The 26,641-nt window shown below is 36.0% G+C and overlaps 1 protein-coding gene across 3 annotated transcripts in view; it reads right to left on the bottom strand.

Annotated features, from left to right (window-relative positions):
- The window catches only part of SMARCC1 (SWI/SNF related, matrix associated, actin dependent regulator of chromatin subfamily c member 1), a 124,508-nt gene that overhangs the window by 91,711 nt on the left and 6,156 nt on the right, over positions 1 to 26,641 (bottom strand). For all 3 annotated transcript variants that reach the window (XM_061128726.1, XM_061128724.1, XM_061128725.1), the window contains exons 2-7: positions 22,539 to 22,658; positions 15,432 to 15,517; positions 11,143 to 11,224; positions 9,961 to 10,053; positions 6,318 to 6,387; positions 1,743 to 1,812 (exon numbers count right to left, since the gene is read on the bottom strand). In XM_061128726.1, the coding sequence (XP_060984709.1) occupies positions 1,743 to 1,812; positions 6,318 to 6,387; positions 9,961 to 10,053; positions 11,143 to 11,224; positions 15,432 to 15,505 (389 nt within the window). In that variant the 5' untranslated portion in view covers positions 15,506 to 15,517; positions 22,539 to 22,658. The remainder of the gene's footprint in view (positions 1 to 1,742; positions 1,813 to 6,317; positions 6,388 to 9,960; positions 10,054 to 11,142; positions 11,225 to 15,431; positions 15,518 to 22,538; positions 22,659 to 26,641) is intronic.

Genomic DNA, 26,641 nt, shown 5'->3' with positions numbered 1-26,641 from the left:
GTCTTAATGAGAAAATGTTACACAAGAAGTGAGGGCACAAACTAAGTTACTAAAGAAAGTGAACTAACAAGGTCCCTTGAGAAGATAAGACATGAGCTAGCCATTACAATTTATTTGAAACATAAACAAAAGGCTAGCAAAAAGGCTAACATGTCTTATAAAGTGTTAACTATAAAATTCGTTTCAATCGTATGCTTTATGTAGCTTTAAATTTGAGTTTCCACCTAAGTGTTTCAAAGTGCAATAGTTCCTGTAATAGTTCTTATAATGCTGAAAACTTTAATAGTGCCGTGAATACCTAGAGCCTTGAGATAAGAAATGTTCTCTAGAATTTACCTAAATATTATTTTTAAAAAATGTCAGTTCATGTAAAGTGGTCAATTATAGTTCAAAAAAGGTTGACAAGCAAGCTAACTTGATCTTGGTTCTAATTAACTCAACTTATATAAAAACTGTTCTTTAAATTATGAAGATACCCAAAAATGTATTTCTTTCTCAAAAAAATATATTTACAAGTAAAATAAAGTCACTCAAACAGATTAACTTAAAAACACCACATAACCAAGACATTATATGTCTCCTGATGAAGAACATACAGCTATGCAAGCTTTGCTCCTTTCCTAAACTGAAATAGATTCTGATCAACTCTAGACCCAGAGAATGAAGAAACGTTCAAACACATCACAGTGACGCCATAAAAAATCCCAGCGTGGTAAAATCTGTATGACAAACCAACTAATTTCTTGAGTAATACACTGTAAGGAAGGGTGAAGACACAGGGAGAACCCACAGGGAGAACTGAAAAATACTTAAGAAATAAATCAACACCAGATGTGTTTAAATTTTAATTCTAACAAACATCAATCTTATCAATTAATCAAATGTATCATGTGTCAATGACTTCATATTTGACATTAAGGAATTCCCTGAAATTTTTTAGGTTTGACAGTGGCTGTGTGCTTATTTCTTAAAAAAATTTTTAAAAAATTATCTTTCAGAAATGCATACTGAAATATTTATAACTGAAATACTGAAATGATGTCTTGGATTTGCTAACAAAAACGTGGTAGCAAAGGCTAAAAGTGGATGTGGATACAGGTGAAAGAAGACTGGTGTGACATGAAAATCCCACAACGGAGAGTCTGTTCACTTGACGAAAGTGAAATGAAAACTTCAACAGCTCTAGCACAGGCTTAAGATAAAGGATGTGAGAGGTTATCCTTTTCCTACACGCCCTCTACGCAGCCATAGTCTTAAACAAGAGCCACTGTTCTCACTGATATTAGTTCTTGTTTATAACATTAATTCACATTTAGATACTGAAATACAGTATGAGTTATGGTATATGCTTCATTTTACACATAATTTCATCCTTGATAAAGAATCCATAAACTGAAAAATAAAATGGCCTATTTTTTAAAAATAAATAAAACTAACAAGTCACTAAAATATCCAGAAGAAAAATTCATTTCCTAAAGGAAACAAATCCAAATTAGCAGTCTAATACCTTAATGAAGGACTGTCTTGACAAACGCAGCAAACTTATCAGTTTAAGATAAATAAAGCCTGTGAACTCCACTGCAATAAGTTAATAAATATGAAAGTCAGTAAGAGAATACTCAAAAGAAGTGAGTTCACTGACTAAAATCAACAAAATTGTTACTATTCAGAAAGCAAAACTATATATAAATGACTCTGATGAAACCGTTTATATACCAGGTCTAAGGACATTTCAACATTACCTGTCAGGGTAAAACCCCCAGTGCACTAACACCTGCTTGTCTTTTCTCATCACAGGTCTCAACCACTCTTCTGAAAGGGAAAAAAAGAAAAAACTTCAGTCAAGCTGACAGAAGAGGTGAATCAACTATTTCTTGGACTTAATTTCTACCTAGAGTTTTTGATTTGCTACAAGCTCCTCCAAAACTTCCTTACTAAGGGGAGGTTTTTCAGTGGTTATTCAGACTTACTAGATTTTAAGTCTATTATCCATCACTCTTGATAAAACCAACTGTCTACTTTAGTAAAATACTCTCCCCCTCCCACCCACCTGCCTATTTGTCACCAGATCCACCCAAATCAAGACCACTATGTTCTTTACAGCTTCCTTTCCCACAAAGAACCTCTCCTTCCTTTTTCTGGTAAGCTTTGCAATTATGACACATCGTTCAATGTGTAAGCCATGCTTCAGCTCCTTGATAAAAGTTTTACCAATTGCTCTTTTCCCTCCAGATTCACTTTCTCTACGGTATCCTACGGCACTTCATAGTGCTGTATCAGAAGTTTAATCAATAACACTTGATTATATGTGAATGACTTCCTGTTAATTTAGCCCGCCCAACAAGAGTGTAAACAATATGACATAGTGTAGATACTTTCAAGTTTCCTGAACAAAAAGAGGTGCACATGTATACATCAGATGATTCTTGTTGATTTAATCATAGCTGAAACTTATCTGCATTTCAGTACTTGTTATGATTCCTTTGGTAGCTTAGAAAATTCTGGCAGCTTAAAAAACTTGTTTCCAGTACTAAAAAGGAACTAATGAGGTGATAAGCCCCTTGAATCTCGCATAACAGCAGAACAGAAAAACGAAGTGAAATCAGCTAAGTAAAATTGGCTTCTCATTGCCAACATCAACAAGAAATAGCCCCAGCTTCACTGACTAATGCCATGAAGTCCACAAGCCTATAGGACAGGTTCCTGTCTCAACTAACTCAGTGTTGATGGGACCAGCATACTCTAAAAGCCTGGGCACCCACAAATCAAAGAGTTCACTCAATGGCTTGTTGCAGCGACAGCAAACTTGTGGTACAGCAGAGAGACACTAAAGAGAGCAAGAGAGTATAATTTCCTGAAAGAGAAACTAGAAAAGCTCTCTGAGAAATCATATACTCAAGCCCAGAAACTGTCTGATGGATGCCAGGTCTCAAGCTGAGCTGATCTGTGCAAGTCTTTGCCTATACCAAGCCAGGCCATAAAGACTGAGAGATGCAGCTCTTTTTCCAAATGCACAAAACACAGCAGAAAAAAATAAATAAATAAATACAGGAAGTGAAAGGGGAAAAGGCCCAATCAAAGGAATGAAATGAATCGTCAAAGTCAATCGTAAAGAAACAAACATCTATGGAATACCTGAGGATACATGTGTATGTATAATGGAATCCCTTAGCTCTACACTTGAAACTAACACAACATTGCTAATCAACTATGCTCCAATATAAAATTTAAGAAGTTTTTAAAAGCTAGTCATTTAAAATTATCAAAGTCAGAGAACAAAAGGAATTAAAAACAGATAAGAAAACCTAAGGGGCTTTTTTGTCTATCTAAATAATTTACATTGAACAAGATTTAGTCTGTTTTCCTCTTCTAAACAGTATCTCAATTTTTTAAAATTCTCTTTTCTTCTCTGAGGAAGTACACATTCTTTCTGCTAAAAGCAGTAATTCAACCCATGTTCTTAAACCAATCCCTTTATCCCTACCAGGTCTTAACTCAACTATGTGCTCTGCCCAGAAATATACTGTAAAGCCATCAATGAAAGACACACCCCAAACCATCTCCACTTTCTTTTCCCTGCCATACATTCTGGGGCAATGGTGATCTTCCACCAACTCTACAATTTGCTCTCATTTGCAAGTTACTGAAATTTCATTCTCAAAGGTTATCAATTATTTCCTGACTGACCAAATGCCTCGTATCAGGCTTTACTTTCTTGGAGAAAAACTCCACTGCCCACAGCTTGTATTTGGAAATGCTTTATCTTCCCTTGACTGGTAAGATACGGACCATCCTGGTTTGCCACCTGACTTATCTCCTCTGCTCTCCTGATAGGTGGATTTACCCCATCCAGTGGTAACGCATCCCCTCATCCAGCAATTTAATTGAGACCCTCCCAATGGATCCTGTTCTCTAACCAGTTTCCTTGTATCAAGTATCCCAGGAATCGGCTCCCAGGAAAATTCTCCTACTACAGCCAATAGCCAGATGTTTTTCTTCACCAAACCATCACAATTTGTTTACCCCCTGCTTCACTCACCAAATAAAAACAAAACTCTTTAAATAATACTCATGTTCTCTCACCTACTCACTCTTATTTCCCACTATCCTGATACACAGTCAAACTTTGCCACTTGATTTTCCTCAAATTTCATAATTTATTCCTCTATGGTTTTATTTTGTGCCCCCTTAAGCATACCATATTCAAAATATTACTAATATCTTAAATATCACCTTTTATTTTAAACTTAATTAATCTATATAAAAGGCATACTGCACTTGCAAGAGTTTTACAACATGGTTGTAATGTGCTGTGGCTGTATTGTTATCATCCGCAGATACCTCAAATGGTATATATAATGAGCCCAACACAGAGCTTTGCTGAGAGTCAACATTAACTTGTCAGCTTTCTAAGGTAAATCCTATAGTGTGAAGAAGCATATCTTACATTAAAAAATAGCTTCCAACATATTAAAATTAAAATGCTATCTCCTAACAATTACTCTAACTACTGACAGCAACATACCAAACAACCATCAGTATGCAGTAATCAAGGCTGTGTTAAACAAAGGAGAAAAACAAAACTAGCATGAATAAGAAATCTAGATATAACAATCACAGTTCAAATCTTTTGTAAAAGGTAATTTTTTCCAAAAAGTTCATAACCTGAAAGTTCCATACCAGCCTCATTGGAGGAGAGTTAGCCAACAACAGAACGCTATATACACAGCTAATTCACCACTTCCACCTAGTGGAAACCAATTGCTATTACCTAAAAGGATAAAAATCTGAGAAACCACCAATTAAACAGGGCAGGCAGAATGAGGTTTCACGCTTTATAAAAGTATCATAATCACAGAGCTAAAACTGTGACTGTTACAAATCAAATCAAGATTTCTGCATCAAAACAGATAATGAAAAGACCTAAATGTCATAGCTAAACTATAAAACTATTAGAAGAAAGACAAGTGTAAAACTTCATGACTCTGGATTTAGGAAATGGTTTCCTACATTTGACACCAAAAGCACAACCAAGCAAGCAACCAACAAACCCAACCTTTTAAAACTGTTTGTAGTATCTACTGGATCTGTAGTGATGTCCCCCTTCCATTCTTGACATTATTCTTTCTCTTTCTGTTGCTTATATGCCACACGATTTTGTCTTATTAGTTTTTTCTAAGAACCGTTTCTGATACTGCTCATCATCTTGCTATTATTACTTTCTAATTCTTAAGTTTTGCCCTTGTCTTTATTATTTATTTCCTTCTTCCTTTAGGTTTAACTTGCTGTTGTTTTTCTAAACTCTTCAGATAAATTTCTTGTGAACCACTGAATTTTCAGTCTTTCTTTTTTCCTAATATATGCATCTAAAGATAAAAATTTCCCTCTGAGCATAGCTTCGGCTGCATCCTACAAAATTTAATGTTCTCACACTTTATTATTCACTTCATAATTATTCAGCTCCAAAGTTTTCCCATTTCCATTATAGTTTTTTCTTGGACCCACGGATTATATGGCAAAACATTTCTTAACTTTCAAGCATACAGGGATTATCTGGTAATCTTTTTGTTATTGACTTCTAGCATAACTGCACTGGTCAGGAAAAAACACTCAGCATGGGTAATTAGTCCTTCAAATCTGATATAATTTGGCTTTTCATATAGATATCCTAAAGGGATATGATGTGCTTACCAGAGACTTGATCTCTATAAGAGATCTAATCTCAATCTCAATTAGTTAACCTGGTTGATTAACACACAGCTTGTTTCCCAACTTTCCAACCTTTGAAAGAATGGTTAGCACAAATCTTTGTAAAAGGTACAAAATTAGTTTTCATAGGTCTAATGAACTCTGACCAATGACAAAATTAACTTTCATGACAGCAGAGTTAAAGATCAAAATCTGAATCACTATAAATTCACCAAACTAAAATATTGCTGAGGGGCTCTGTTTAGACAGTAAGCCAATCTTCCCAAGAGATATTCCTCTATCTTGCAATTTTTCTTAATTTTCAGAACACAAGAGGCACAGCAAACATTAACAAAGTTAATACGTAAGGCTGGCCTAGACTTAACAACCAGATAATGATAACAAACAAAGAAGTAAGTCTAATGATCAGAAAATTGGATGTCATAGAATTAGCTTGCAAAAAAACTCAGCAAAAAAAACCAACCCTATGAACTTAAATTATCAATGAAATTTAATACTTAAAAGCCTCTTATCTTTAAAAAGTTGGTTATATTGTTTAAACCACTTGATGTAACTTAAAAATCTAGTAAAATATCAGTTTATTAGTTCATAACCAAAAACTAACTTACCATCCTCTTGTGAGGAAGGATATGGATAAACATGGTGGGAAGCTTTTGACTTCTCATCAGTAAATGTTCCCTGGAAAGCAAATGAACAAGTAATGTAAAAATAAAACATATGACAAACAAACTATGAGATGCCAGATGCAAACTGCCTGGGAATTACAGGGGCATTATTCTACATTTTAAATTTTAGCAGCACTATTTTAAGACTATATTTTTATTATTTTTAGTCAACGAAAGGGATAGTGATTAACAAGAAGAAACAAAAGGAAATTATCTATAGACAGTTTATATTTTGTATAGGAAAATAATGCTAATTTATTAGCTAACTCTTGGCTAATTCTCTTCAGAAGTCTCTCTCTGAGTAACTTTATCAGTAATTTGAATACCTTTAACCAATTTTGCAAGCTATTCCAAAGTCATCACAAATTATCAATGTTACTTGAAGTGAATCAATGCAAGTTTAAGGCCATGAGCCATAAGCTTGGGCCACATACATACAAGACTGACATCTGACTTCACTCCAGTATGTATGCATGCTACTGCTGTCTTAAGTCAATGACAGAACGCTGAAGTCAAGTTCTGGCTAAGTCACAGCTAGAATACTACATACAGTCTAGAACATGACATGGAAGTCATCTATTTTTATTTATTATTATTTTGAGGGGGGAACATACGGGATGCAGGATCTTAGTTCCCCAACCAGGGATAGAACCCATGCTCCCTGCACTGGGATCACAGAATCTTAACCACTGGACCACCAGGGAAGTCCCATGACTTGAAGTCACTTACACACAAAATTGCTCATTCTTGGGACTTCCCTGGTGGTCCAGTGGCTAAGACTCTGTGCTCCCAGTGCAGGGGGCCTGGGTTCAATCCCAGGTCAGGGAGCTAGATCCCATACACTTTGACTGAAGATCCCACATGCTGCAATGAAGATCCAACTTGGCCAAATAAAGAAATGCTTTTTAAAAAATGCTTATTATAGAAACCATAAAAATGACAAGAAGTCTTAAAACCAGGTATAAGTAGCACATTAACATATTACCTAATTTTGTGTTTGACAATGAGTATTTACTAAATATTACAATCAGAAAACACTATAATGAAACTTTCAACAAATAGAAAACTCTAAACTTCTCAGGTTTAGGGCTATCTAAAAATGACTCTTTTGCTTGTGCATGCACAATCATGCCCAACTCTTTGCAACCTCATGGACTGTAGGCCACTGGGCTCCTCTGTGGAATTTTCCAGACAAGAATACTGGAGTGGGTTGCCATTTCCTACTCCAGGGGATCTTCCTGGCCCACGGATCAAACCTGCATCTCCTGTGTTGGCAGGCAGACTCTTTACCACTGACCCGTGTAAAGATGAAATAGCTACCAAATAAGGCAAAGAATTCTCAATCACCAGAGTATTAGAGCACACTTCTAACAGCCAGAGGAAAGGTTAAAAAGGGAATGTCAACATCTAATACGTGAGGCAACAGTCAGAAGAGCACACTATTGAGGACTCTGGCCTCGAGAGTCCATCAGACAGGCCTGGGTTTGCACCCCAGCTCTACCACATACTACTTAACTGACATGGGACAAGCACCCAATGTTTCTGTGCTTCAGTGTCTTCTGCGGTGACAAAAAACGTTTTTTACAAGAATTTTGTTAGGACTAGCTTAATAGACACAATGAGCTAAGAACAGTGACAGGCACACTGTAAGCGATCAATCAATCGCATTATTAGTGCATTTTGAATGCTTGAGCAAAGCCTGATCATCTGGTCTTATTATTACTTTCATAGAATGTTACAGAAGAGATCTTGAAACCAGGAAACTCTTTTTATCTCTCTGGAGGTTACCCTTAGAAAACAATCACTGAGATTTCCTAAGAACTATGACACCTAAATGTTCAGTATTAAATTGCAGGAAAATATATAAACTTTTCCCAGGATGATTTCAGAGCAATAAGAGTATGTTATTTTAGCTTGAAAGCAGAAACCTACTGGTTAACTCGTTCCATTTATGCCCTCTAACATTCCACCTGTATTTAAGCTATACTTGATGGTCACTCCAATAAAGAGATGTCTAAAAGAAAAAAGGTTTAGTGACTTGTTCGAAGTCATAATACTAGTTTAAAAAAAAAAAAAAGAATTCCACTTCAGATTGCTTGATCTAAAGGCACAATCCTATCACTCTTCTCTTTTGTACAGATGTTATAGGTAAGAAAAAGACTGTACTAAATTTCCAACTTTTAGAAGTACAATATCAGAGGGATTTCTCTGGCCGTCCACTGGTTAACAGTCTGTGCTTCCACTGCAGGGGGCACAGGTTTGACAACTTGGTTGGGGAACTAAATCCTGTGTGCTGCACAGTGCGGCCAAAAAATTAAAAATGAAAATATAGCTGGCCATTTTCAGCTCTGCGGTGATCTAAATGGTAAGGAAATCTAAAAAAGAGGGGATACATATATATGTGGGCGCTCCTAGTGGCTCAGCAGTAAAGAATCCACCTGCCAATGCAGTAGACACAGGTTCAATCTCTGGACTGGGAAGAGCCCCTAGAGGAGGAAATGACAACCAACTCTAGTATTCTTGCCTGGGATATCCCATGGACAGAGGAATGTGGTGGGCTCCAGTCCATGGAGTCACAGAGTCAGACAGAACTTAGCAAGTAAACCAACTATCGTGTTATATGTACAGCTGATTCACTCTGCTATACAGCAGAAACTAACACAACATTGTAAAACAATTATACTCTAATAAATTTTTTTTAAAAAAAGTATTAGCAATATTTGTTTTGAGAACTTAGAAGATAACTTTACTAAATGCTAAAATATAATTCAACCAGCAATTTCTCTTGCAGCAGGAAAAAAAAAAGATAGCTCATGTGGTTTCTCAACCCATTCTAACATGTGGTAAACCTTTGTCATTCAAGTAATGGTGCTTCAAAAAATTATCTTGCGTGTCCTCAGCTAGTTTACCATGACAAAGATTTGCTTACAGTTTAGCCACATATGTAGTCACAGACCTATACATGCATAAATACCCAAGGTCTTCACCACAATGAAGTTAGAGAAAGGAAGTGAAGATGTGAGAAGATAGCACTGGTACATGTAAACCAAGAGAAGGGAAGTTTGTGGAGAAAACAGAATCTTCCAGTCATTTTTTTCAAAGCTACAAATATAAATACAATACATATAATAGGGGAGAGGCAGGTTTACTTGAAGTAATATTTGCCTCCTACCAATAACTGTGTCATCAGCTCTCCCAGTTTGACTTTATAATTACAGGGATGCACAGTGCACTGGTTTCTTTAACTCTAAAAAGACATATTTCATAGTAAGACTGTTATGAATCCACACCAATGACTTTATTAAATGCTACTCCAGGAAACAGTCATGTATCAAATCATCACATTGGACACCTTAAATTTATAATGTTATGTATCAATTGTATCTCAATAATGCTAGTGCGAAAATGCTATTCTAGGCTAAGAATTGGAGGCAAGGGGAGAGAGAAGAAAACTTGAGACTGTAAGAACCCAAAGAGAGGAATTTTCACTTTATGCATATATATAGAAATCAAAAGGTATAATTTATAGCTGAGATTCACAAGACTTCTATATACACAATGTTTCTGAAGTGATCATGTATATTACCTGATGTCGTTTGATTATATCTTTCAATTTGTTAGCCAACTTCAGATCAATGTCTGGAATGAGGTAGATGTTGGGTCTGGCCAGACAATTGCTCTGAGGGAAAAAGAAAACATTCTGAAATTCTCTTAGTTTTGAAATAATGTCACATTATTTATGCATTTACCTTAATGACAAAAGTTGGCACTCAAAGCCATACTGCTTAAAATAGGAAGACATACTTTGCTGCAGCATGTAAAAGCCTTATTTCAATACAAAACCTAGGTGGGTCAGCAGGCTACTTAATGCCATTCACTGACCAAAAAACTGCTAAGACTCATGACCTAGAGGAACTCATTATACTTTTCATTAAGGCATTATACTGATAAATAAATCCTAGTCAATTTTACCTGGACTCAAGAGTCTAAGTCTCATGTAGCATTTTCACCTAACCTGGGGGTGGGGGTAGAGGGGGTACATGGGGAGGGATGCACATTTTGGCTCATCATTTAAGTTACTTAAAATATAAAAACTGAACTATAGCTCTTTCCCCCCATTTCTAATCTTATTAATAGCAGTGATTAAAACATGAATATTAACTCCCCAAACCATCACCAAAAACTAGCCAAGATACAAAAACTGCTCAGTTATTTCTCTTAGTTAAGAGCCCATGAGAAAAGTTTCAGGAATCAAATTAATGATAATACCCAGCAGAATTGCCAGTCCCCTCTCCCCAGGAAGGTTAATTCAGTGATTATTAAAAATTATTTATCAGTAAAAACACTAAGAAAGAAAAGAAGAAAATTAAGTGTTCTCTTCTCCAAGTTATAATCTAGTTGGGGAAATAAGATTTTTATTTATGGCACAACCATGAAACAAATCCAAAGAAAATGACTGTATAAACAAATGACTACTAGGATGAAAGAATGTTCATATTAAATATGAAAGATCTAAATAATGGATTAGTGAAATTACTAAAGAAACTATTATGAATTATTTTACCATGTTTAAGAAAAATATTCTATAAATGACATAGTCATGACAGTCATACCTTACAGCTCTAATCCCCAAAACTCATAAAAATAATATAATAATAGATTTCAGGAAACTTTTCTCCCTTTGATCTTTGAGCTAGAATAAAGCCAATCTTAGAATTAAAAGCAAATTAAAGGAAAAAAGTTTTAACAATTAAATTTTCTGAGTTACCTGAACCAATGTTTTTTCAATGTTCATAAACATTTCAACATTACGATCCATTCGGGATGGATTCTGCAGATCAAACCTTCGCCTGTAAGCAAAAAATCATTAGTTAATTTGTCTCCTACCTTAAACAAAAGTGAAAACTCGGTTTTAGTACCCAGTACAAATGAGCTCAAAAGACTTGGATATTAAAATAGCACTCTACAAAATGTATAACATATTTTCTTGGCAGTATGAGAAATCAGTGTCAACACCTTCATAAAACATTACATTTAATGATATTCAATCTGCTCCAGTCAAAATGAACTACCAAATTCAAGAAGCGTCCCCTGTTTTCTGTAAATCTAAGATACTTTACATCATATATAAAACTAATCCACAGATCCAAAGGCAGTGAATTACTATACCATTCTCCAAGTATGTGTACAGTCTGTCTACTTTATATATGCTTAAAAGTCATCTGTTCAAAGTCAAGAGTGTCTGTAATGTTCTTAGAGCATACTACTGTCCCAAATGGGGTAAAATGCATCTATTTACCTACACTTCAAATCTTTCCCGAATGTTTCTTTATCTAAGTACCCAAGCATAACATGTTAGTGTTGTCTTTACCTATCTTAGTCATCTTCAGAGATTCAGTTCAGTCAGGTCCAACTCTCCGCAATCCCATGGACTACAGCATGCCAGGCTTCCCTGTCCATCACCAACTCCTGGAGCTTGCTCAAACTCATGTCCATTGAGTCGGTGATGCCATTCAACCATCTCATCCTCTGTCATCCCCTTCTCCTCCCACCTTCAATCTTTGCCAGCATCCGGAATTCCATCACCTCCACTAGGTTTGTTCACAGTGATGATTCCTAAGGCCCACTTGACTTCACATCCAGGATGTCTGGCTCTAGGCGAGTGATCACACCATGGTGATTATCTGGGTGATGAAGATCTTTTTTGTATAGTTCTTTTGTGTATTCTTGCCACCTCTTCTTAGAATCTTCTGCTTCTGTTAGGTCCATACTGTTTCTGTCCTTTATCGTGCCCATCTTGGCATGAAGTGTTCCCTTGGTATCACTAATTTTCCTGAAGAGACCTCTAAGTCTTTCCCATTCCATTGTTTTCTCCTAAATACTTTGGTTGGGATAAAGCCTTTTCTTCAGGAGGAAAAGGGGGCAACAGAGGATGAGATGGTTGGATGGCATCATCAACTCAATGGACATGAGTCTGAGCAAACTCTGGGGCATAGTGAGGAACAGGGAGGCCTGATGTGCTGCAGTCCAGGGGATCGCAATGAGTTGGACACGACTGAGTGGCTGAACAACAAGGACATGATACAATTCTACAAGACAACCTGTTCTTATTTTTTTTTAAGAAGAAAGAGTGAGGAAGAAAATCAGAAATGTTTTAAGAGGCTTAAGAGTCAGGCTTCCCTGGTGGCTCAGTGAAGAATTCAATCCCAATGAGGGAGACACGGGTTCAATCCCTGGTCCATGAAGATCCCACACGCCACGGAACAACTAAGCCCATGCATCCCAACTACTGAGCCCATGCTCTAGAGCCCGCGAGTCACAACTACTGAGCTGTATGCCGCAACTAGAGAAAAGCCCACAGACCAACAGGGACCCAGCAGAGCCAAATGTTTAAAACTTATTCAAAAAAGAGACTTAAGAGTGTCATATGAACCAACTGTAGTGTATGAATCTTGTTTGGATACTGATTAAAACAAAACATAAAAAATCTTTGTGAAATTATCAGGGAAACAAACACTAAGTAGATAGTATTTAACAATATTGAAAAATTACTGATAATTTTCCTGGCTGTGATAATGGGAGTGTTCTCATGCTTTCTTAAAATCTAATTTTTTTTGATGATGCCATGCAGCATGCAGGATCTTAATTCCTCAACCAGGGATTGAACCATGCCCCCTGCATTGGAAGTGCAAAGTCTTAACCACTGGACTGCCAAGAAAATCTCTAAAATCTAATTTTAGAAATAAATACACAAAAGTATTTACAGATGAAATTCTATAAAACAAAAAAAAAAAAAGAAGAAATTCTATAAAGCAGAAGATGCATGACTGGAAATAGTTCACTATATTAATATTATTCTTCTTTTATGTATAATTTATATTTTCCATAATAATAAACCAAAATGGCTTGCCAAACAGTAATTTGATAACATGGCACATTAAAGCTTTTCTGAATCTACAGTATGATAAGTAAGCAAAAGTACATATATGAATATTAAGAAAAACTGAACAAAAGAAAACATAAATACAGCATAACCTTTACTTGGAAGATTTTATCTGACTTATTTTTAAATTAGCAAGAGTATTTAAACTTTACTTTTTAAATTATGCACAGATGTTCAAACCTGCCCAAAAGGGAAATGTAAATTAAACTAAAATTATAAAACCTTTTTCAAAAAAAAATAAAATAAAACCTTTTTCAAATCTATCACAAATTACTAGGATGAAAAGATGGTGGTAATACAAATAGATACAACTGCTGGGCAGTGAAAGGGGAAAAGGTACGGTCTTAATACATTCTGGTTGGACAATAAATCAGTACAATTTTGTTTGAAGATTTGCCAATTGTTTGTATATGTTTCTTGTTATTTCAACCTGAGTATCTTAATTCCTTATGATCTCATCTGAGTCAGCAACAGAATCAAGATGACAAGCCACTATTCAAGTGCCCAGCTGCGTGGACAGTTATTAAGATAAGTGGAACATATCTTAATGGAACATAAGTGATTCCACTTATGGAGTGGAACATAAGTGATCCACTCACTGCAAGTGTGTAAATCACAGGGGACAGGGGAAGGTGTGTACTGCAACTGATTTATAATTATACTTGAAAGAGGATAATTCTGCTACAATCTGAGAAGATTTGGAAAAATTATTACTCTTCCTTCCTCTTAAAAAGTCTCTAACTCTAACCTTTACTTCTTTGTTGGCCCGATATTTAAGCCATAGATGATCTATTTTATGTAATCTTCTAAACCACCTGAAATCTTTTCAGATGAAAATATTTCATTGTAGTGATACACTAAATAAGCAAATTTCATAATGACTTAGGAAGTCATTTCACTTTGAGACTCTGCGCTCAAGGGTCCAGGCTGGACTTGGGAGACACAAACTGTGAACAAGGAAACCAACAAAGGAAAGAGTTCCAACTGCGAATCTCGAGTGTGGACACAAACCACGTGTGAGCACCCAGACATGCTGTCAATCCTGTTAACAAACCAGGGACTACTCTGGGAAGAGTGCAACACCAGAGCCGGAAAGAGAACGGAAAAACAGAAAGCTACCTCTGATGACAACAAACTCTCGTGCTCATTTAACCAACCAAATAATATCTATTAAACACCCATTCATAAAGTTCTAGCAAATAAGATATATGTCTGTATCTCTTTCCACTTACCATAAATAAGTCATTTACTTATAAACTTGTCCTGCTTATTGATGCAAATACTTCCTGGCATTTCTCAGTCATAAAGTATTGGATTAGCTTACTTTTTATGTTAAAAGACATAAATTACATGAGTATTCTCCTGGAAAGATGCTAAGATTATAATCCGCACAACACAATTAAAACCACCAAACAACTTCAATACACTTCAGCACCCTCCTAACCCCTAACCTCACCCCATCCTTGAAATAGAACCATCATCATTAAACACTCAATAGTCCTAACAGCTGAACTTCCCACACTGAGATGGAGAAAACCCCACAGTTCAAGAAAGAAAAGAAGGAAAGCACCAAGAAAGACAGAGTGAGAAAGGAGAAAAGTAAGAGTAAAAGGAAAAGCAAAATTGTAGGGGGAAAAAACACAAGGAATTCCCATCCTAGTTCCATCACTGCCCTCACAACTATCTGCACTCCTCTGAGCCAGACTCCTTTTGTGTTCTGAGGGGGACAAGCTGGATGACTCTTGCTTGGAAGGCCTGGTCCATAGAACACTTAAAACTGTTATCTTTCAGCACACTGTAAGTTTATAATACACATTTATGTATTTCATAGTGACCCTACCTTCCGATTTGCTAATAATATACATCCATCGATTATGTACATGCAACCATATATGAAAAATATCCTGCACAATAAATGTAACAGTTGTTTGATATTTTTCTTGGCTGCAGGCACAAAAGTAAATTAGGGCCCTAGATAAAAGACAACCTACTTTGGGATATTAATCATAATATGCTTATAGAATTCTGTAACACTGTATCAAAGAGGAACAGGTTTAACGTTGGAAAACTTACACACATCACAGCAAAACATGCAAATAAATACAAAAACTTACCATCCCTGTTCATTTTTGTATTTGTAAGCAGCCCCAAGAATGTGACACAAGGTGCCTCCAGCTTTGAAATCCATGAAACATTTTGCCTAAAAGATGATGATACAAGTTACACATGAGAAAAATAAAACTTCTGACCATTACTCCTGTCTGAACTCTAAGCTTTGTAAGTGCAAGCTCATTTGTGTCTGACTCCTTGCAACCCCACGGGCAGTAGCACGCTCCTCTGTTCATGGGATTTTCAAGGCAAGTATACTGGAGTGGGTTGCTATTTCCTCCTCAAGGGGATCTTCCCAACCTAGGGACTGAACCTGCATCTCCTGTGTCTCCTGCATTAACAGGTGGATTCTTTACCACTGAGCCACCTGGGAAGTCTAAGTTTTATATAAACTCAAAGTTATAAACAACTCCTAATTCAATAACTTTCTTACTTTTTTGGAACAAACTGAGGTACAAAAAAATGTTTCTAGTTTTAAGTAAACAGTCTATGAAAAGAAAAGACTTACAAAAGATACATCAAATTGTTTCAGCATAAAACAGTAATGGACAAATTAATGATATACTACTAACTCCACTGGCAAATTTAAAATTCAATTTAAAAAACTAAATAAAATTCATATTTTAAAATGTATAATAAGAAACATCAAGCCAACTTCACTGATGAACACAGATGCAAAAATCCTCAACAAAAGACTAGCAAACCAAATCCAACAGTACATCAAGATCATACACCATGATCAAGTGGGATTTATCTCAGAGACACGTGAGGGTTTTTCAATATCCACAAATGAATCAACATTATACACAATAACAAACTGCAGAAATCATATTATCATCCCAACAGATACAGAAAAAGCTTTTGATAAAATCCAACATCCATTTATGATTTAAAAAAAACAAAAAACTCTCCAGAAAGTGGGCACAAAGGGGACATATCTCAACATAATAAAGGCTATACATGACAAACCTACAGCTCATATCATACTCAATGGTAAAAAACTGAAAGCATTCCTTTAAAGAATGCTTTAAATTCTTCTACCACTCTTCTTCTACCACTTCTACCACATTCTACCACTCTTCTTCAACATAGTCTTGGAAGTCCTAGACAAAGCAGTCAGAGAAGGAAAAGAAATAAAAGGAATCCAAATTGGAAAGGAAGAAATAAAAACTATCTTCAGATGACATGATACTATACATAGAAAATCCTAAAGACGCTACCAGAAAGCTACTAGAGCTCGTCAATGAATTTGGCAAAGGTGCAGAATGCAAAATAAATATACAAAAATCTGTTGCATTTCTATATATTAACAACAAAAGATCAGAAAGAGAAATTAAGGAAACCACCCAACTTACCATCGTAACAAAAGAGTAAAATACCCAGAAATAAACCTACCTAAAGAGGCAAAAATCTTGTACTCTGAAAACTGCAAGATGCTAACGAAAGAAACTGAAGATGATACCAGCAGATGAAAAGATATACCATGTTCTCAGTATTGTCAAAATGACATTACTACCCAAGGCAATCAAGATTCAATGAAATCCCTATCAAATTACCAATGATGTTTTTCACAGAACTGGAACAAAAAAATTTTTTACTTGTATGGAAAAACAAAAGACCCTAAACAGCCAAAATAATCTTAACAAAGAACAGATCAGGAGGGATCCCAGTCCCTGACTTCAGATTATACTACGAAGTCACAGTAATTATAACAGTATAATACTGGTCCCAAAACAGACACATAGATCAACAGAACAGGACAGAAAGCCCAAAAGACAAACCTATACACTTATGGTCAATTAATCTGTGACAAAGGAGGAAAGAATACACAATGGAGAAAAGATAGTCTCTTTAATGGTGCTGGGAAAACATGTAAAAGAATAAAATTAGATCATATTTAATTTGCAACATCATATACAAAAATAAACTGAGAATGGATTAAAGACTTAAATATAACACCAGTTATTATAAAACTCCTAGAGGAAAATATATGCAGAACGCTCTTTGACATAAATCACAGCAATATTTTTTTGGATCCATCTCCTAGAGTAATGGAAACAAAAATAGACAAATGGGAAAAAAATAAACAAATGGGACCTAATTAAACTTAAAAGTTTTTGCACAGCAAAAAAAAGCCATAAACAAAATGAAAAGACAACCAACAGAATGGGAGAAAATATTTACAAACGATGCAACTCAAACAAGGGATTAATTTCCAAAATAGACAAACAGCTTACATAGCGTTTAAGAAACAACAAACCAACAATCCGATAAAAGAAAAAAAATGGGCAGCAGATCTAAATAGACATTTCTCCAAAGAAGACACACAGATGGGTGATAGGAAAATGAAAAGATCGCTAATTATTAAAAGAAATGCAAATCAAATCAAGGAATAATGCTGAAGCTGAAGCTCCAATACTTTGGCCACCTGATGCGAAGAGCTGGCTCACTAGAAAAGACCCGGATGCTGGGAAAGATTGAGCACAGGAGGAGAAGCGGTTGACAGAGGATGAGACGGTTGAATTACATCATTGATTCAATGGACATAAGTTTGAGCAAACTCTGGGAGATAGCGAAGACAGAGAAGCCTGGTGTGCTGCAGTCCATGGGGTCGCAAAGAGTCGGACACAACTTAGTGAATGAACAACAAATCAAAACTACAATGAGGTATCACCTCAAGCTGGTTAGAATGGCCGTCCTCAAAAAGGTTACAAAAAATAAATGCTGGAGAGGATGTGGAGAGAAAGGAATCCTCCTATACTGTTGATGGGAATGTAAACTGGGGTAGCCACTATTGAGGTAAGGAGGTTTCTTAAAAAACTAAAAATAAAACTACCACATGATTGAGCAATCCCACTCCTGGGCATATATTCAAAGAAAACCATAATTTGAAAAGATATATCACCCCAATGTTCACTGCAGCACTATTAACAATAGCCAGGACATGGAAGCAACCTAAATGTCAATCAACAGAGGGATGGATAAAGATGTGGTACGTATACAGTGGAATATTACTCAGCTATAAAAAGGAATAAAATCATGCCATTTGAAGCAACATGGATAGACTTAGAAATTAGCAAACTAAGTAAAACAAGTCAGACACAGAAAAACAAATATCATGATATCACTAACGTGTCAAATCTCAATTTTTAAAATGATATAAATGAACTTAAAAACAGATAACCAAAGAGGGCTTACTATAGCACAGGGACCCCTACTCAATATTCTATAATAACCTATATGGGAAAAGAATCCAAAAAAGAATGGGTTTATGTATAACTAAATCATTATGCTTTAAACCTGAGACTAACACAACACTGTAAATCAACTATACTTCAATACAATTTAAAAAAATGAAAAACATAAAAAAGCAGAATACAAAATCAACTAGTTTTTCATGTTACAATTACGTTTGTGTTATGTATGCATATGTACTAAAAGCCTTGAAGGAATTATGGAATAACAAGAAATTTTACTTGTGGAGGTAAAAAAAAACACTTCCAATTCATATCATGTTTGCCTCTGAAATATATTTTTAGCCTTACAAAGCACTTTTTTCCCCCTAAATCTTTCTAATTTCTCAGCATTAGATAGAACATACCCTATGTTGAGCCAGCTGTTTAACACCCAAGAAATACGACTTAGTGAAGTGACGTGCAGTCACTCAGTCACGTCCAACTCTCTGAGACTCCATGGACTAGGGCTCACCATGCTCTCCTTTGTCCTGTGGACTTCCCAGGCAAGAATACTGGAGTGGGTTGCCATTTTCTCCTCCAGGGGATCTTCCCGACCCAGGGATTGAACCCAGGTCTCCTGCACTGCAGGCAGATTCCTTACCATCTGAGCCACCAGAGAAGCCCTTGATACGACTTAGGAAGTCAGTAAATAAAAAGTTCTAGTTTGATTAGAAAAAAAAAAAAAAAACAGCCCAAATGGTGAACTCTTACTCCAGTACTATTCATTCAGGAAAAAAAACTTTTTAAGGTAAATAATTTACATGTTTCACTGAAACATTGTCTGCTTTATTGTCTCTTTCCTTCAGTTTTGTTTTACACCATTACGCCTTTTTTTTTCATTACGCCTTATTGTATCAATCCCTTTCATTTGGGAAAAAGCTAAACACTATTTGGAAAGAAAAAGAAGTAAATCTGGTTCCTCTACCAGTAAACTATGAATTATTTTTAAGTATGGCTTATGCCTAAAAATATTCTCTTTAAAATCTTTAAAATTCAGAGAAATTATAATGGATTAGTTCCCAGGAGTTAAATATTCCCCAAATAAACCCTCTTGTAAACACTATTTTCCAAGACACTCATATAACCCTAATTAGGAATACCAATATAATGCAAATCACCTCACATAAAATACTTCATATAATGCTACATGTAAATTTTATTCTAAATGATTTTATACCTGATAAAATATAAACTATACGTATTATAGTGTTTTAAATGATAAAAACTTCAACCAGTTCCTGATTTGATCATTCTAATCTAGTTGATAATGTAAAAGAACAGGAAATAAACACTCAAGTATCTGGAGGTAAAGGAACAAGGAATTTTCAGATGATTCAGAATATGCACAAACATGTAGAGAAAAACAGAGTGATAAAGCAAACGTGGCAAAATGCTAAAAACTGAGGATTCTAAATGAAGGGAAATGAAAGTACTTTGCACTATTCTTGCAAATGTTTACTTTCAATTAATTTTAAGCTTATAAAAGTTACCCCCAAAACCTCAATCTACCATAGTACAGAAAATAAAATATGCTCATTATTCAGCTGACTAGCTCCCATTTGTCAAAAATGAGCAACTACCTCCAATATCTAAACATGTATTTATAAATTATATACATGTATTTACTAAAATGCTAATCTACTATCTATGTAACTTAAATCACACGTAAAAAAGTAGGTATTTTAAAGAGTAACTAAAAAATAATTGAAACAGAAGGAATGCTCTTGCTCTACAAATGTGAAATTCAACCAGCACCCAGTAACTCTCAAACGTCTTCCTCTAATTCAACCTTTTCTCTAAAACTTCAGATCTCATTTCCAACCACCTAGAGGACTTCACCATCAGAGATGCCCTACCGGAGGGCCAACTTCCAACACACTAAACCGAGTACCTTTCCCCAGGAACCTGCTTTGGCACCGTCGCTCCCCCAGTGCTCAAGGAATTGGCTCAGCGCAGTCATCCCAGGCAACTTCTTATTTTAGCCCCACAACACATCCTCCCACCAAAAACAAACAAAACACCCCACAAAGTTCTACCCCCTCTCACTATTTCAACTCCTTTCTATTCTGACTATAGCTCACTTGGATTATGAGAGCAGCTTCTTCATGGAGAAAGAGCCTCCAATCTGAAGGCTTCCAATTCATTCTTCCTATCAAAGCCTGCAGGGTTATCACAAAACCCAAAATTGATTAACCCACCTCTACTCTCCCCCGTGCTCTGGCTCCCAACCACTTTCAAGATAAAAGTCACACTTCTATCCTTTTATGACTGATTCTGGCCCATCTCTCTGCCTACTGTCCTCAGTTCTAACCCTGTTGAACTATCTGAAACCACATTAAAGTGCCAAAATTTTCTCAGGCCTTTAGGGTTTTACATATTGCTCTCACTGCTTGAAAAGCTCATCTTCCAGCATGTCGCTGAAGAACTCATACTCTACTTTCAGGACTCAGTTCAAATGTCCCTTCCCTGGGAAAACATTTCCTGAGACCAAAGGCTCTACTTATACATCTCAAAGAAAGAGTGGAAGTAAGCCCCTTGAGGACAAACAATACATTGCATTACTCCTTGAATTCTCAGAACTTGGCACATACTCAAATGCTTAATATTTGCTGAACTCAAATCAGTGGGGGTAGGCAGTACTCTTTAATAAATATTGTTGGGTTAACCAGGTGATCATATGGAAAAAGATAAAACTGGATCCCTTGCTCACAATGAATACCAAGATAAATTCTAGATTGCTAAGGAGTTACATGAAAAAACCCACACCATACAAATAATACAAGAATGCATGGCTGAAACCTTTTATCACCTATGAGTGGAGAAAGAATCCTAACATGATTCATAAAACCACATCCATTTATTTGACTTAATGAAAATAAATGTCTGGGTGGCAAAAATACCATAAGCAAAGCAGACAGATTAATTCCAAGGTCAGTAAAATAATATTTTTTATTCCCATTTATATCTGAGATATCAGTGAGTTATTAAAACAAAAAGGTTAATGATGAAATAAGAACACACAAACCGGAAGCTTTTGAGATTTAAAAAAAAAAGTCTACCAATAATAAATTCTACGTAGAGGCAACAGATAGCAGACTGGAAACTACAAGAACCCAAACAAGAGAATTGGAAGACAAAAATTACAGGAAAATATGACAGGTAGTTCCCAGAAATCCCGTATTTGTACAATCAGAGTTCAGAAATATAAAGAAATACAGACAAGCAGAGAAGACTAATAGACCGAATGTTCCCAGAGGTAAAGAAAAGTAACTGAGTCTTCAGATCATGACTTACGAGAACTAGAAATATTTATGAATTTTAAAGATCAGTACGAAAAAGGGAGAAATCAAAAGGTAGTGTCAGATTTTTCTGTACAAAATCAAATGTTTAAGAAAGAACAAAACCTACAAATTTAAAAAAGAAAGAAAACATGACCAATTTCTACACCAAGTCTAACCTCTAGTCAAAATACCAACTTCAAGGGGAACAGAATCATATTCTCACATAGGCTCAGAAGAATCTAATGGACAAAAAAAAAGAAATTTCAGAAAACAGCATTCTAGCCACAAGAACTGAATCAGGAGGAAAAAAAGGAAAAGACTTAGTAAAGACAATAAAGAAATTATAACATAGCAAAATGTTAACAGGTAAGTCTAGGAAATAACTATTGTGCTGTTTAATGCCAATGTTAAATGACTCCTGAAAGAGATGCTTCCTATAGTTCAAAAGCAGTAACATTCTACAGCAAAAATTCTGTAGAGATTCCTCCTTTTCCCTATTCTATACCATAGCAGCAGCAAAATAAAGAGCTGCAGGCTGCACTCAAAAGAGTACAGAAACAGAAGCTGTCCCAGTGTGAGAAGCTGATGTACTTACCGGGAGCTTGGTGAAGGCCGGGTTGGTGACATGCTTCCCAAAGGCATCTTCCTGGAACTGAAGAAGCTGTACCACCAGCCCAGCCAGCGTTTTATTGGTAGGAGCATCCGTGTGAACATACTGCAAGATAAAGACAAAGATTCAAAAACTGGGACAACTGTGCAGAAGACAATGTTATTAGCTTACTTCCTAGTACCTAAGCACTGGCCCGGTGGCAGATTTTTAAGTGTCTGAGTCACTTCTATAAGCAAACATTGGGAGCAGTGGGCTGGATAAATAAAACATCCTTTTAGGGAACAGATCTTAAGGATGTCCAAGAAACCAAACCCAAATCATCTCATCCCCACCTGGATGGTGAGATCCCGGATCTCAAACTTGAGCCTGATGCTGTAAGGGAATGAGAGCTATTGGCCACTGAATTTTGTAAGTTGCCAGAGAACCGACTGTGTTAAAAGTTTTTCAAACTAATCCACAAACTCTTTGATGCTCCTCTCATCTAGAAGTGGCAATCTATGTCCTCTTCTATTTAATCAGACCATCCTTAGGGACTCACTGAAAACCAATCAGCATGCAAAAGAAGTGATGTTGTGTGACTTCCGAGGATAAATCAAAAAAGATCAGACAGTTTTGCTTCCAAGCAGTTCTTTTGGGACACTCACCTTTAGAGCCCTGAACAGCAACAAAGCTGTCCAACCACCTCGACACTACCACACAGGAAGCCCAGGCTACCCAGAGAGGTCACATGAAGAGGCCCCAGCTGATGGCCCAGAAGACTGACAGTATAACCAGGAGACACGTGAGTAAAGGAGATTCCAGGTGATTCTGGTCCCCAGCTGTTAAGTCACCTTCAATCATCAAACCTCCCCAGTCAAGGGCCCAGACACCACTGAGCAGAGACAGTCACCCCGAACATGTCCATCCAAATTCCAGATACACGGGAACTCTTAAGCACAATAAAATGGTTGTTTTATGCCATTGAGTTTTGAGCACGATAAAATGGTTGTTTTCATGCACTAAAAAAAATACACCTGTGCGGGCACTTAAAAATGGTTGCGATGGTAAGCTTTGCAAGTTTTTGGCCAAAATAAGAATCTTTTTAAATGAATGTACATGAAAAGTTATCCATGCTGATGTGCATCATGTCACCAAGGGCATGGCAGACAGCAAGTGAACAGCACAGCAAACAAAGAGAGAGTACATGACGGGAAAAGCATAAACTAGGGAGTTCAATTAAGTGTAGAGTTTAATTTAGTATTCAGCATTCAATATCACTTCGAAAGACCATCAATTTTTTTTTTTTAAACTGCCAATTCTATGGGGAACACATGTAAATCCATGGCTGATTCATGTCAATGTATGGCAAAAACCACTACAATACTGTAAAGTAATTAGCCTCCAACTAATAAAAATAAATGAAAAAAAAAAAAAACCACCAATTCTGAGCAGGAAAATACATCTATACTTCCATTAAAAAAAACCAACAATAACACTATTTCTCCTTCTGGAAAAACCTCTTTCCCAGTACCACCCCACATCTCAAAATTAATGTTTCTACTGCAGGAAATAATGTCTGATACCTATACAGCAAAATGTCAGCTGTATCATCTACTGTTAGTTACAATGCCTTAAGTTAACTGGTTCTCAATATGTGCCGCTGCTGCTAAATCGCTTCAGTCGTGTTCGACTCTGTGCGACCCCATAGACGGCAGCCCACCAGGCTCCCCCATCCCTGGGATTCTCTAGGCAAGAACACTGGAGTGGGTTGCCATTTCCTTCTCCAATGCATGAAAGTAAAAAGTGAAAGTGAAGTCGCTCAGTCGTGTCCAACTCTGCAGCCTACCAGGCTCCTCTGTCCATGGGATTTTCCAGGCAAGAGTACTGGAGTGGGCTGCCACTGCATTTACTGCCAATCAAAGAGAGAGCATAATATATTAACAAGAGGGCAGGCAATTCTTCTTAAAGCTTAGTATCCTCTCACATTTTTATTTGTTCAAGTATACTAGCTTTCCTCTCTACATGGAATAGCCAGCATAAGTTAAATTCTGCAGAAGGCTGGTATTTTGTTGGAATGCTCCGTTTTACATGAAACCCTCTAGACCAAAGATTGGTAAAATCCAGCCCACTGCCTATTTCTGTGTGGCCCACAAGCTAAGAATGGCTTAACATTTTTAAATGCTTGGGAGAAAAGTTTCAAGAATAATATTTCATGACACACAAATATTATATAAAATTCAAATGTCAGTGTCCATAAACAGTTTCATGAAAACACAGCACACTCATTCACTTGCACTTTGTCTATGGCTGCTTTCCTCCAACAGCAGAGTGGAGCAGTTGCCGCTGAGACTGCATGGTCTGCAAAGCCTCAATATTTACTCTCTTGCCCTTTTATAGAAAAAGTCTGCCTATCCTTGTTCTAAACTACACCTTTTTATCCTTACAAATAGCTTCCTTTTATATCAGAGGTGTTCTGTAAAACTACATTTCCATAAGGCTATGAAGTGAAACGTTTGTCAAACATAAGCCAAAAACTAGAAACCCGTTTCATACAATTAAGCACATATGATGTCAAATCTGTTAGTATAAAATAATGGTTCTTAAGTTTTAGCCCCACTCCCAGTCAGGTCCAAGAATCTGCATTCGTAACAAGTTCCCATGCAACAGTATGGGAATGGGCACTACACTTTAAGAACCACTGGGCTTTCAAAAAAAATCCACTTCAAATACTGTCTATATGTCATGTATCTCAGTTAAAGAACACATTTATTATAATCTAAAAGTTAAAAAACTAGGTAAGCAATTTTTAAATGTTAAAAACTACTTACAATTCCCCTTTCCTACAATACCAATTCCCACAAAAACCATCAAGTTTAATTTTCTGAGGACTACTGTTCAACAGAGCAAATCTTTAATGAGGAATATTCAATTATGACAGTAACACTGAATGTAGGATAATCTTCAATAAACTCTTCAAGTGTAACCCACAGAACTGGCAAAGTATGTTGTACATACTCACAAGGTAACTTTACAATCTTTAATAAATACAAGCTTCTCCAAGGGATCTTATAACGTATTGCATGTTTTTTGCACATGGTAAGGCAACATGAAAAATTAATACCTGCAGACAACTGAACAGTGTCAAATCCTAAAATTGAAAAAGGCACCATTTGGAGGAAGGTTGTTCAGCTAAAACCAAATCAACCCTCTAGGCAAAAATGAACTGTTAATGACCTATAAACATAGCTTTGTATGTATTCTAAACTTCACCACTATCTACAGATGTGTCATTTAACATACCGTCATTCCAAATGAGAAAGATTTCACGTGGACAACCCTACAGTTTCAGAATAAAGACAGCAGGTTCAAAGCTCAATCAAAATGATTACCTTAGGTATATTAAAATCCAATTTTTAAACTATAAAATATTTTTAAACTGTTTACTTTCTCAAATCACTCACAAAAATTATCAAACATGAAAATACATGTAAAAGATGACATTTTAAACTCAAAATTTGACATTAACATATTATGTAAACTATACTCATACCCTCTCAAAAGGCAGGGTATGACTATTTTAAGATTTTAAAATCAACTTTTAAAAATTTCAAAGAGTAATATTCTATTTAATCAATCAGAGGGTTCAGAAGATATGTCACTATCTCTAGTATCTCAAGTATCACTAGTATCTCAAATTTATATAATCCTATCTTCAAGGACTATCTCATTTGATTCAAAACAACAGCCTACAGGAGTTACAAATGAACGAAACATGGAAATCAAGTGATCTGCTCAATGACATCAATTAGTGGCTAGAAGTACTGAACTCACATTTACCAACCCAATGTAATGCTCGTTCTACTATCCCATGTTGACAGTTACACTCCTCCCAAAAATCTCACCTAAACATAAAAAGATCCTAATAGTTTTCAAGATAATAAAAATCCTGATTAAAGGTGTTTTATCACCTTTATTAAAGGTGCTTATTAAAGGTATTTTAAAGGGGGAAAATTTAATGATTATATAGACAACTTCAATCATAAAAATTTTATTTTTAATCAAAAAAAAAAAAGTTCAACAGCATGTTTTACTTAAGACAACAACAAAAA

The sequence above is a fragment of the Dama dama genome, chromosome 24 (assembly GCF_033118175.1).
Source record: "Dama dama isolate Ldn47 chromosome 24, ASM3311817v1, whole genome shotgun sequence".
Taxonomy (NCBI): domain Eukaryota; kingdom Metazoa; phylum Chordata; class Mammalia; order Artiodactyla; family Cervidae; genus Dama; species Dama dama.
Note: the sequence above shows the minus strand (reverse complement) of the source record. Positions and strands in the feature narration are given on the sequence as shown.